The 12,159-nt window shown below is 43.5% G+C and overlaps 1 protein-coding gene and 1 long non-coding RNA gene across 7 annotated transcripts in view; one reads left to right on the top strand and one right to left on the bottom strand.

Annotated features, from left to right (window-relative positions):
- PLEKHA7 (pleckstrin homology domain containing A7) overlaps window positions 1-2,201 on the bottom strand; it is a 136,056-nt gene extending 133,855 nt beyond the window's left edge. Inside the window, exons 1-3 of one of the 5 annotated variants that reach the window (XM_084521889.1) lie at window positions 1,952-2,201; window positions 1,733-1,809; window positions 1,536-1,593 (exon numbers count right to left, since the gene is read on the bottom strand). In XM_084521889.1, coding sequence (XP_084378015.1) covers window positions 1,536-1,593; window positions 1,733-1,809; window positions 1,952-2,034 — 218 coding nt within the window. In that variant the 5' untranslated portion in view covers window positions 2,035-2,201. The remainder of the gene's footprint in view (window positions 1-1,535; window positions 1,594-1,732; window positions 1,810-1,951) is intronic. The other 4 variants (XM_084521896.1, XM_084521894.1, XM_084521895.1 and 1 more) reach the window with 4 other exon arrangements.
- On the top strand, window positions 2,066-11,324 carry LOC311437992. 2 transcript variants are annotated; one of them, XR_014693885.1, is made up of 4 exons: window positions 2,066-2,131; window positions 2,593-2,783; window positions 5,926-6,983; window positions 7,783-11,324. It is a non-coding gene; the product is annotated as an uncharacterized lncRNA (long non-coding RNA). The 2 variants fall into 2 exon arrangements; XR_014693886.1 differs by having other exon boundaries at window positions 7,786-11,324.
- Window positions 11,325-12,159: the final 835 nt, after the last annotated feature.

A 12,159-nucleotide genomic window follows, 5' to 3' on the forward strand; every position in this document is an offset into this window, starting at 1 on the left:
TGTGGAAATCCCTGTATAAGGATGCTGATGCTTACACAAGCAAAAGAGGAGCTCAACACGTCCACGTAAAAAAAAAAAAATCCAGAGAAATTCCAGTCTGAGATGGAAACAGAGAGGCTGGAGCTGCCCTGGGGGAAGTATCACTGCTGACAAGGATACTGCATCAGGTGAATCGTTGGTCTGAAATAGCAGCGATGCACTCATTTCTGCCAAAAATTGCTGCTGCCCCTCACAAAACATTTTCTTGACTGAAGAGGACCAACTTCAACTTTCATTTATCTCTAAAATACGTGCTTCTTTCCCTATTTCATTACCCGCAGCGATTCCTACTCAAGCTAAAGAATGCTATTAGCGCAAGTTACGACAACGACTGCACGTGAGCATAGTTTAATGGATCTGAAATTAAAAGTTTTGTAATTGCCTGACAAACAAGATACAAGAACACTCTTCCAAACCGAGCAGCTGGGAAAAGGAACCATAAGCTGATCTAAAAATTGCCTGAGTAAACTTTTGGACAGGACAGAGACACAAATGGGCGTATTCCTGAGAAGCAGGAGCTGGTGCTTCTGTATTTGAGTGAAGGACGTGTTTACGCTGCACTGACAGCCTGGACAGGTACCGTGATTTAGGGTTCCACCGGCCACCTGTGGGACCAGGAGACTTTTAATTCGTTGCTTTCGAGGCACCAGGCACTGCCTGCAGGGTAAGAGCGGCCGCGCCGGTGCCGTGCTGCTACCTCACATGCACAAGCTGAGGGCAAACCTAACCACCCGGCACCCTGAGGGCTCCTCGGGGCAGCCACACAGGCGCTGCCCGGCGCTTTCCTGCTTCGTGGATGAGTGTTTTTGGATCCCCCGGGCTGGTGTTTGACAAACATCCCAACGCTGGAGGTATTCCAGGTGCTTTTGCTCGGCCAATCCCTCCTGCTCCCGGCACAGGGCGGTTTCAAAGTTTGACCTTCGCTGTAAGCCACGGGTTTGTCACAGCTTTCGGGGCACGCTCTGGCTTATCACAACCAAACCTCTGCCACACGGGTGGCCTGGCTTACCGAAGCAGCAAGGCTCTCCGAGCATTTTCAGGCCAGTTTCCTGCAGCTCCTCTCCCTTTCAGCCTTCCCAAGGGAGACGCTGAGGCACCGCAGGTGCCGCGCACCCACTTCCCCACAGCGCCTCCGCGTTTTACTTCAACTTGACCGAAACCCCGACTTTCACCTCAGCACACACACTTGTAAGGTCGTGTTTGCCTTTCCCAAGGAGGCTCCCTGGAGCACCCCATTTCCTACAGCAGATCTCAGCCTTCAGCACCCACAGCAGCGAACAAAGCCCCGGGTGGGCAGTAGGGGGGTGGGGGACACACCCCCCCCCAACCTGTTGCCGCTCAGTGCCGGGCTCGGGTCGCCCCCTGAGGGCTGAGGAGAGCCCCCCGGGTCGGGACGGGTTGAGTTGGGCTGGGCTGGGAGGTTATGGGGTGGATGCGATGGGGTGGGGTGGGGTGGGGTGGGGTGGGGAGGGTCGCGCCCCGCTCCGCTCACTCACTCGATGAAGTAGCTGGCGCCCTCCTCCGAGAAGCCCTCCTCCCAGCCGCGGGGCAGGTCTGCGGGAGGCAGCGAGAGAAAATAAATAAATAAATAAATAAAATTAAAAAAAAAAAAAAGGAAGAGGGGTGAGGGCTGGGCTCCTCGGAGGGGGAAGCAAAAGAGGAGGAGGAGGAGGAGGAGGAAGGAAGGACCCACCTGAGCGGATCATGTGGCCGGAGTTGACGGGCTCCCCGGTGCGCGGGTGCAGCCAGGTGGTGCTGCGGGTCAGGTCGCTGCGGAGAAGGGAAAGGGGGGGGAGAAGCGGACAAGACGCACCTGTTAGCAGCGGGCTGCCCCTCCCCGCCTTCTCCTCGTCCCCGTCCCTGTCCCTGTCCCCGTCCCTGTCCCTCCCTCCCGCCGCCGCCGCCCCCTCACTCGATGAAGAAGACGCGGCCGTCCCTGCAGACGCCGTAGGACCAGTGCTGGGGCAGCGCCTCCCGCCCCACCGCCGCCGCCATCTTCGCCGGCCGGCCGGGAGGAGGGGAGAGGAGGGGAGAGGAGGGGGTGCGGGACGAGCAGCGCCCGGCAGCGCCCCCGCAGGCACGGCCCGGCCCGGCCCGGTCAGCAACAGCAGGAGGAGGAAGAGGAGGAGGAGGAGGAGGGCCACCCTGAGGGGATGAAGGGCTGAGGGGAGCGCCTGGGAGGCGTGAGGGGAGGCAGGGAGCGGTGCGCAGGTGGCTGCGGTCAGCGCCGCGCCCGGCGGCTGTGAGGGGGAAGCCGGGTGAGGTGTCAAGGAGCAAGGGCAAAGTGCTGGTTTAAGCAACGCGCAGGAGCTTTTTCGGCTCCTACAGAGCCAAAAGGCGCTATCGGGAGGTGTGGAAAGCGGCAGCGATGCAGGGAGGGGGGCTGCGCCCCGCCTCGCGGGTTTGGTGGGGATTTTGTGGCAATCCAGCGGGGTTTCACAGCCGCTGAACGGTTCCTAACCTCTACAGACATTACGCTGTCCTAATAACTTCCTTGACGTTACGCTATCATCTAGTTCTTTCTCAATTTTTCCGTCTTCCAACCATTGACAGAATTCCCACTGCTCCTGCCCGATCACAAAGCAGCAGAGGATGACTTCTGGCCCCTTACCCCGCCACAGTCTTGATCACAGCTTCCAAAACTAAAACTTCTGTGCTGCTTTTCCTTCAAGCCCCATCAGTTTGGATTGATGAGACGTGCTGGTGATATTAGAAGTGAATTATCACATCACCAAGTACCTGCGGTAAGTTGGGTTCTCATGCAATTACACAGTAAATCAAACACTAGCTGCTTAGCGCCATTACATGCGAAATCTGCACAGAAGAGCTAAGAATCTCCTGCTCTGGAGAGATTAATGTATCCTGATGCCATGGAGCAAGTATTTCATTCTCTGCCAGCTGTGTGAACTCATTAAAGTTAGCAGGTAGTTCCACCACCCTTTGGCCAAATGGATCTCTTCTCTGAATGTGTCCAGACTGCCCTAGAGCCCACAGCCAAAACAGCCAGTGGCAAACTCTTCCCGATGCTCACCTCACCTGAAGTGTGTATGCAGAATCGCCTCCTTTTGGTTGCTTTGAACCCAGCTCCGCTTTCATTGATTCCCCTCAGTGCTGACAATGGAAGAGGCCAATTTATGCAGGGCCAACGTTGAATTTAGCAGATTCTTTCTTTGCATCAAGTGCAAAGCTCCCTTTTATCAATTTGTGACCCTTGTCATATTATCGAATCTTGAGCCGATCTATCATAGTGCCTGCAGCATTAGAATACATACCTCAGTTAATTTCAGATAAATGCAGTATCTAAAAGCTGTGTTCTATTGTAGTAACATGCAGAGCTCTATTCTAAAATTAAGATCAAGATGAAAACGATCTAAATTTATAAAAGTTCGCAAGCTAACTTGCGTTGGGTTCATCATCAGGAGACAGGTTTATGACTTAGAGCAGTGGAGAAAGAATGCCATCATCATTCATTAATAAGTTTATCAAAGTCATCTGATTATTTTTTTTTTTTTTTGACTGTTTTTCCTGTTTATAGCTGGTGCTAAAGCTCTAGTTTCAGTTGTCCCTGGCTGACCTCAGCCATTTTTATTTTCTTTTACATATCATTTATTGCTCTTGTAGGGAACTGTCTGGAATAAGTTATTCAGAGTTAAATCAGGAGTTTCAGGCCACAGTATCAGGAACTCAGGTAATGGGAATGAAATGTGCTATTCAACAAGATCTAGAGTCTAATAAAAGTTAAGTTTCTAGGTTCCCTTTGTTGATAACTGGATAACCAAAGGAGTTCATGTCCCCAAATACTGTGGGTTTGAACCCACATTTGGCAGCTCCATCTGAACGCATTACTAGGTTGTTTGTTCTGTCTGCATCCTAAGAAACACTTTCTCAGATAGTTTTTGTTAAGTTTCTTTTGCCTAGGGAGGACAGTAATATATTTAAAAAAGGTACACCAAAATCGTTATCTACACTTTGCTACTTCCAGGATAAAATCAAACAACCAAATATGAGCATCCTTTTCCTTTCTTTTCAGCCCTTTGCTTTACAATCCACCTTTACTGATCACCAATATCTCACTCTCATTTCTGTTTTGTTTTGTTTTCCCAATTCTATATTATTTCCCCTGTCCCACTGAGGTCAGCATATTTTCCTACACTTTTTCAACCCTTCATATTACTTCTCAACAAAATATACAGACAAATCTAGAAATAACACTGGAAATGCTCTGCAAGAATCTCCAACCAAAAAAATCCAGAAGTTTGATTTCCATCAGTCACAGTTAGATCCAGTGTCTAGGAGGTTACAGAATCACAGCTGGATTTCACACAGTTGGCTGTGTACTCTAATGATCTATTTTCTATTTTTTTCTAAAAATTGAGTATAATTGAATGGTCTTAGAGGTCAAGAGCTGCTGCTGTTTTGGGAAAACTTAACTGAAGTGAGCTAAAATACATAGAAAAACCTTCTAGTTATGGCTTTTTCAGACTTTTTCATGGTCTGAACATTTTCTAAAGGACAAAGACATCCTCTGAAAGGTGAGAGGCCAGACAGAAGCAGAGCATTTGAGAAGCAATGAATTCAAATTAATGAATTCTGATTAAGAAAGCTCACAACCCGTGTTGTAAAATGTATAACATGCCTTTTAGCATGATTTGCCAGCTCTGCTCAGAACAGCTGAGAATTAAAATGACAATAAGTTACGTAGTGATAAAGATTAATTTGGAAGACCATTTTGGAGCAGCATGCCCAATTCTTTTTCTCATTACACTCAAATATAGGGTGTGTAACTGAATTGTTCTTCAAGATTGTGCAGTGAGATTTCCATCCAGAGGTGACAATTGCTTAAGAGACCAGAAATCAAAACCTAAATTCTTACAGGTAGAAGAATATGTTAATCAGACAATAGGGAAAACGTGAAAGATCTTGGAGGAATTAGGCAAACCCTTACTCCAGGAACATTGCTGATACTGTTTTGCCAACATTGCAACACTGTGTCACCTGATGGAGGAACTTCACTAAGGAACAGATCAGGTTTGTTCATTCAAATTAAGGAAAACAACTTCACTGTTTAAACAGCACGGGAAAGTCATCCCTGATAACACCATTAATGATCCCAAAAATAGCACAATAAGAATACCAGCTTTGCCTATCTCTAGGCAGCTCAAGGAAACATGCTGAGGTCCCTGATTATTACAAGTTGGAATCCACAGAAATGGTAGGCATTAAACACTTAAAGGCACTTCCTGGTAGGGTCTCTTCAAAAAGAATTATAAAGAAAAAAGGAGAACGTTTGCCACTGATTACCTAATGTTGGTATCTCAGTGCAGAATAAAAATAGTAGTGACATCAATGGGGCTCTTCAATAACCCGAAAAATCAAAAAAGGTCATGCAAAGTTAGAACCCATGCCATGCCATATGACTACAGAATACCATAAAGAAAAAGATCAAGCATGCTGACAGTTTGTTTATTTTTTCAAGTCCGAGATACGAAAATTGTTTTCATCAAGAAGATGGCCAATTAAAAAATATTTAAGTTAAACGCAGACAAAATACTACCCTATTAGGTATGAGAAGCAAATAAGAAAACAAAAATACCTTTTTTTTTCCAAAATAAAAATATAGTATTTTTTTTTAAATACATATCATTCAATTGTATTCCCTGTTCACCCATTTCAGGCTGAAAATTAATTATCTTGATTTATACGAGGATAAATTTGAAGATAGGTACTACATAGAAAATTTCCCAAATGTAGTTTTCAATAAAACAGATTAAGTAGGAATATGTCGTGATATTCCCTTTAGCACCAGTTTTTAAAGGCTGGTCCAGACAAAATTTCTGTCAGAGAGATTCTATTATTTTATTATTGTTTGTTGTTTTTGTTTTCCAGATCAAAATGAGCAGATGATCTCACAAGATCCCTCTTAGCTTACCTTTCCAGGAAAACAGAAGCTGATTCAAAATGAGAAGTTTTTTAGAAATAAGTGGACGTAAAAAAATTTTCATCACCTGCTGCCTACTGAAGAGCATTGTTATCAAGTGGCTTCCGAGCTGACAGAAAGAACATGTGGTAACCACGTGATCCACAGAAGATAAAAGAGCTGGACACAAGGAAGGGGTGGCAAGAGTCAGAAGGTATGGACGAAAGTCAGGCAAAACATCTGCAAGATGTTGCCTGTTTCCAGCCTAAGTATTTTTCAGGCCAGGATTAATATATATCCAAAACCACTACCCAAAGCAAAATGATGATGGTGGCCTTTTCATGAAGGGTATTAGAAAGCACTCAGTTTCAAAAAGATATTCATAATTGCAATTCCAAATAAATGTTGAAGAGAAACAGAAAGGTATTGTCACCGATGGATAGCATTTCATCTTTTTGTAAGCACTGATATTAAATGAAACAGATCTTTTGCATTTTGTGGACAGTGCAATTTATGCCATGGGGAAAGTGATGGCAAATATTAGCAAAGGAAAGATTTTTAGAGCCTGCTTCCCTTGCAATAGATTAAGAGGTTACCCTAAATTTCCATGGGACTAGTGTCAGGCAAGAGTGCCAGAAGACAAATAGAGCTCATAAAGCAAAGAAGATTAAATAATGTAAAATCTATTATTGAGGGAATTCCAAATACGGAAAAAGGAATTATTCATTTTCCTGGCCACTGGAAAGAATATAAACAAGCTCAGATTGTAACTGCCTTTCCTTTGAGAACATTATGGAGCACGACAGGCGTTGCACAAGGGTATTATTCAGGCTTACTGTATCTCTACACAGTATGAGCTGACTGATGACTGCACACACGGATCAGCTGAGTCTGTAACACTGCTGAGCAAGACAGATGGGAAAATGACATTGAGAAGGCAGCACTCGTGCTGCATAACAAATCCGAACTTCTCCTTCCAAAACATGCTGAACTCTCCTAGGAGTAAAACAAAACATCAAAAAACAAGGTAACTATTTTTAGGCAGATGGTTTTCCATTCCAAAGCACCGTCAGTGTTTAGAATTGTGTTCATGCTAAAAGCACCTTTGTGGAATCCAGAAGGTAACTTCAAAATAACTCTACCTGTTTGTGTTTCCCATACAAATCTTCATTTTTATCCAGCTGATTTACCTTTTAGACACTAATATCTGAATATATATCCAATTACTTTACTCTGCTGAATACCCTATTGCCTAGAAGATTTTTATTTCAGGAACCAAGTTAAGCTTGTCCCCTGAAATGCACAGAAATGCATGTGAAAGCAAAAATGAATGAATACATTGCCTAATGACTATGTCAATTTACAGTTTTCTGTCAGACAAACTTTTATAGTTACTATATTTAACGCGGTCCTATCAGTTCTCTTCAATATTTTTCTCTTTTTCAATTCCCGAAGTCCCAATAATTTACATACCTCATGCCTGGAATCCTTGAACTAAGTTATATTTCATAATCAATAATTAAACTAAAAACAGTCATAATTTTGTCTACATATCATTCCAAAACAGCACAGGTGCCTATAGCTATCGGGGTGCACAGTGTACGAGTTATTTGGAGAAGGGAGAAATACATTAAAAATCCGAAAGAACAATTACATGTCAAAGTACAGGATCATTTCCAGAGATTTAAACAAGATTTATAATGAACAGTTCAGGGTCTTTTTCTTACTTTCTTTGGCAAAAGGTGCCGTAGGCCTGACAACGCTGAGAAGCACTCAGTTCAACATTTACACGTCTGTGTCTGTCAACATTTGTTTTTTTTTCAAAGCAGAGACCTGAAGCCAGTTTCACGTGTGTCATCCCACAGCCATGTGCACATGGGTATGAAGAGGAGATCATTTTGTAAGAAAAGGGATGAAATAGAAGACGGGCATCCCTAACTGACCATCTAAGAGTAAAAGCTTAGAATTTGAAATCCAACTATTGAGTTTTCTCAAATTTCCTCACTGACTATGCACTTTCCTCCTGCTCCTTTCCCCAGAATTAGAGCCCTCTCTTTTCTCTTCTTGGTCAAAGCTTTTTTCCCAGCTTCAAGCCCTCCACCCTGTGTAATAGCTCCTGGCTGGCATTACCCTTTTCCAGGACCTCTGGCAGCTGCCATTATCGTATTTGTGTCTTTGCAATCTTCATTCTGACTTGTTTTCTAAAGAAACTAAACGTCACTGAATTCAATATCCAGGCTCCTTCCTGAAGTTTGTTTCTCATCTGCGCTGTAAGACTCGAGACCCCTCCCTGGAGTCCCCTCAATAACAAACCCCACACAAATCTCCAGCCAAAACTCAGTTTTAGTGTCTTCTGCCCAATCTTTCCAGAAATGTTCTTTTCTCAGCAGGCTCATAACTCACCGAGGTCTCAGCCCTCTTTCTAAATGAGTTTTGCCCGGCAGAGAATCTCTTCTCGCTGAGATCTCCCAGTTCGTGATTTTTCTCACACTGTAAATACTCCATCACAGGTTTCCCAATACCCCACTTCTTTCCTGTTTCTTCCATCTTTCTGTTACAAGCCTAGCAACCAGGACTTTTTGCCAATCCTCTGCACCCATTTTTTTTTTTCTCTTCCTATGCTGGACTCTGGTCCTTCCGTGGTTTTCCAGTTCTCTGCTAGGCAGCTAGATCCCTTTCACCCCGGGCTTTGATGGTTTGGAACAGCAACCGGTCAGTTTCTAAAGGCAATGTGATAAAGCATCTCTGTGTGAGCATGACAGAGCCAGTAGCTATAGTAACAGAAAAGCATACTTTAAACACAAATGAACCAGAAATAAAATCCAGGAGAGGTCTCCCATCTTCCCCCTACCCCCAAATATTGCAGGGTTCCCTAAATCGACTCCCACGTATCTTTCCTTAACCGTATCTCCTCCCTAGCCCAAAACAGGGTGAGACAGAAATAAAACTTTTCTCCCCCCTAGTTTAAGGGCAATGGCCTCACCAGGGAGTCCCAGGAGGAGGCTGGGGGGTTAACCTGGGTTTGGGAGAGGCCGTTTTCCACAGCATGGTGGTGCTGCTCTGTCTGGAGACATCTGTTTGCATCCCAAAGCAGGAAGGCTGCCTGCTGATGCTGGTGACACAGCACAGTTTCAGAGAATTCAAAATTCTTGAATAGAAATCGCTTAAAACAGTAACTTTTAAACCAGAAAAGCTTTCTGTGAGTTTTTGAGAAGAGCTCCTGAACCTCCACCGATCGAGGTATTAAAGAAAAGGTGCTTTTTTCAGCACTCGTACCTTCTCCACTCCTCTACAGCCTGTGTAGGTGGCCTTCCGCAGAAAGGACCAAAATAGACCTGGTTCCTCAGAGTGCTTTACAGGTCAGCAGGCTGCAAAACGCTGTTCAGTAATTTACTGCATTTGTACACGTCACACCTTTCCATTCTCTCTTTTTAAAATATACCTGTGGAAAGAGATAAGCAACGCAGGCTCAATTCGTACAAAAAAGATGTTTAGTGAACTCCATATTCTACACAAATTCCAAGTAAGGAAACGTTTTTTTATTTACTGCAGTGTCACCTTTCAACAAATTCTTCATTTTGATTTGATATTCCCTTTCTGAGGGACTAAGACTGTTCCATACGTCTATGAAATACACATAAATGTGCTCATACATGTATTTTCAATAAAACCCACCCGAAATAGATTTCCTTTTAATCACTGAAGTAAGTTACCATGCAATTAAGGAGAAAGAATTAGGTGTTTCAGCAAGTTACATCCTAACAACTGGAAGATTGTTACACCTGAATCAGTTTTATACTTTGACATCTTCCCATTGTTATCGAATAATAGGTAAAAATCTCTATGGCTGTTATAAGACACCGTTATAAATAACCTCTATTATTTAGATATGTGACGGATGTAATCTCTACAAATGATGAATTATATCCCACTTCTTAATTACACAGTCCCCTGAAATCTAATTTAAATAGTAGCTAAGCAGATTAAATACAAAAAAAAAAAAAAAAAGCAGTTCACAAAATGATAAATTTAGGTTTTTGGCTCAGCTCTGTGATTTTTCCACAGATGATTTTGCAAAGTATCATCTTCTGCAGCATCTTCTTAGGTCAGCGTAATCTGGATTTACATATTGATTCATTCAGTTTCTATGTCAATCATAACACAGAAATTTAATAAAAAGAACAACTCTAATTGTTCGTCAGAGATTTAGCAATAATTACTCCCCTGTCATCTCAGTCAAGCTGATGTCTTTCACACGTTCTGTTTTTCAAGCGTAACGACTGTACGCTGCTTTTGGGCACTGCATACTTTGCAAATGAGTATTTCATTCACCGAGACGTTGATGGCTGCCTTAACAACATACCACACAGGGGTTACACTTGATAAAATTGGAACTGTATTCTGTCAACAATAATTACGTGGGTGTTTTGCTCCTTTCCTGCCATAGCTGTCCCATGGCAACAGTGTAAAAGCAGCACTCTTCTTAAATGCATAAATGAGTCCTCCCATGACACGTTTCTGGCTCAGATTTGGCAAAGGCATGGTGAAAACAAAGACTTTTTTGAGAAAACTTCACAACCACTCTTCCACTGTATGCAAATCTGTCAGGGACGTGCTGATTCCCAAGCGGAGGGTACAGCTTTGCTGCAGTAACGGCAGCAGCAGGCTGAGGTATTTCCAGAGACAAAACAAGCTAACATTTTCATTTCAGGCCATTCTCTCCACTTTCAGACTAATTTCCAAAGAAATGCCTCAACTGAAGGTCATTCTTACAATTAACCCTGCTTTTGAAGCTGTTGTTGCTGCTAAAGCAAATCAGATAAAAACATTAAAAATCCTATTTTTTTATCAGCATTACCTCCACCAGGACTGCAGACAAACAGCCGCTGTTAATGAAGGTGCTCTCCTATAAACTCTTGAAAATAATCAAAGTTTGGTGCATGGGAAATCGGCTTTATTGTTTCCAGTTGTTATTTTGAGAGTGTTTTTCTAAGATTGTTCTAAGATCGTAAATCAAGCTCAGGAACAAAAGGTATCCTACCTCACATAAAGCAGTCACAAGGAGAGTTAGGATGTTTCAGGCTTTTACCCTGGGCTCAGCAAGCAGCTGAGACCAGGCAGCATCAAGTACAGCTCCAGCTCCAGTCCTTCAAACATCAGCTTTGGTGACAAGGCTAGCAAAAAGGGCACGAGCACCCCGACTAAACTTTTTTCATTCGACTCGATGCTAATGTAATGGGAAGCACCTGGCGATTAACAAAGTGGGTCAGATTTGGGGTGGATATGTAGGAGAAACTGTTTAAAAGCCCACCATATGTCGCTTGAAGCATCCTTTCTATGGGTTTTAACATCCTGAAAAGATGTTGAGAATCAACTGTAGCACTTGCCAAGCATAAGACTACTTGCAGAATGTCAGATGTATCTGTACAAGCATTCAGTACACAACAGCTTCACACCAGGGGAAAGAAATACAGCTCAAGATAAGGAGACGTGTAATGACAAGCTGTGTATTGGTATATTGACAAAACCCACTTTGCCTGGAATGTCAAGAGTTAGTCTCATGTTAGCCACGTATCAATTGTCTTTTGTATCGTCACGTGGATGTAAAGGAAGCCCTGAGTGTTTGCTGTCAGCATCTGATTAACCACTGAATCCTAACCATGGTTGTGGAACAAAGAGCAATTTTATTTGATGCCAACCATTGTCTGCAGCAGTGCAACAGCACAGCTTCCATTAGAGGAGGATGAATTTGAATCCTGGTAAGATGCGGGGATGAAATGTTAACTTAGGCCAAATGAATATTCATATAGGAAAGTGAAAATAGGTGTCAAGGACTTGCTGCACTTAAGTCCTTGGTTACATGAAAACTGTACACCATTTGACAAAACAACACTGGTTTCTAATGATTCCTTTCCCCATATAATTTATTCATCTATTCCAGAGCAGTGTTTCAGGGCTTAACAACTATTTGTAAAGCTCGGGCTGAAATGCACTCTCTAAATGCAAAACATTACAGCCTTTACAATGAATGAAGGAGGGTAGATTACTGGTTCAGAAAAGCCACCGAAGCTCACGAGCATGTGCATTTGAAGGGTATTTTACTTCACAGGCGAGGAAAGCCCTCTGCTACCATCCCATCCGCCTGAAAGGCTACGTGTGCTTCCTTCCAACCGAGTCCTCTTTGAAGTGCACAGAGAAAGAAG

The sequence above is a fragment of the Aythya ferina genome, assembly GCF_964211825.1.
Source record: "Aythya ferina genome assembly, chromosome: 5".
In the NCBI taxonomy this organism is placed as follows: domain Eukaryota; kingdom Metazoa; phylum Chordata; class Aves; order Anseriformes; family Anatidae; genus Aythya; species Aythya ferina.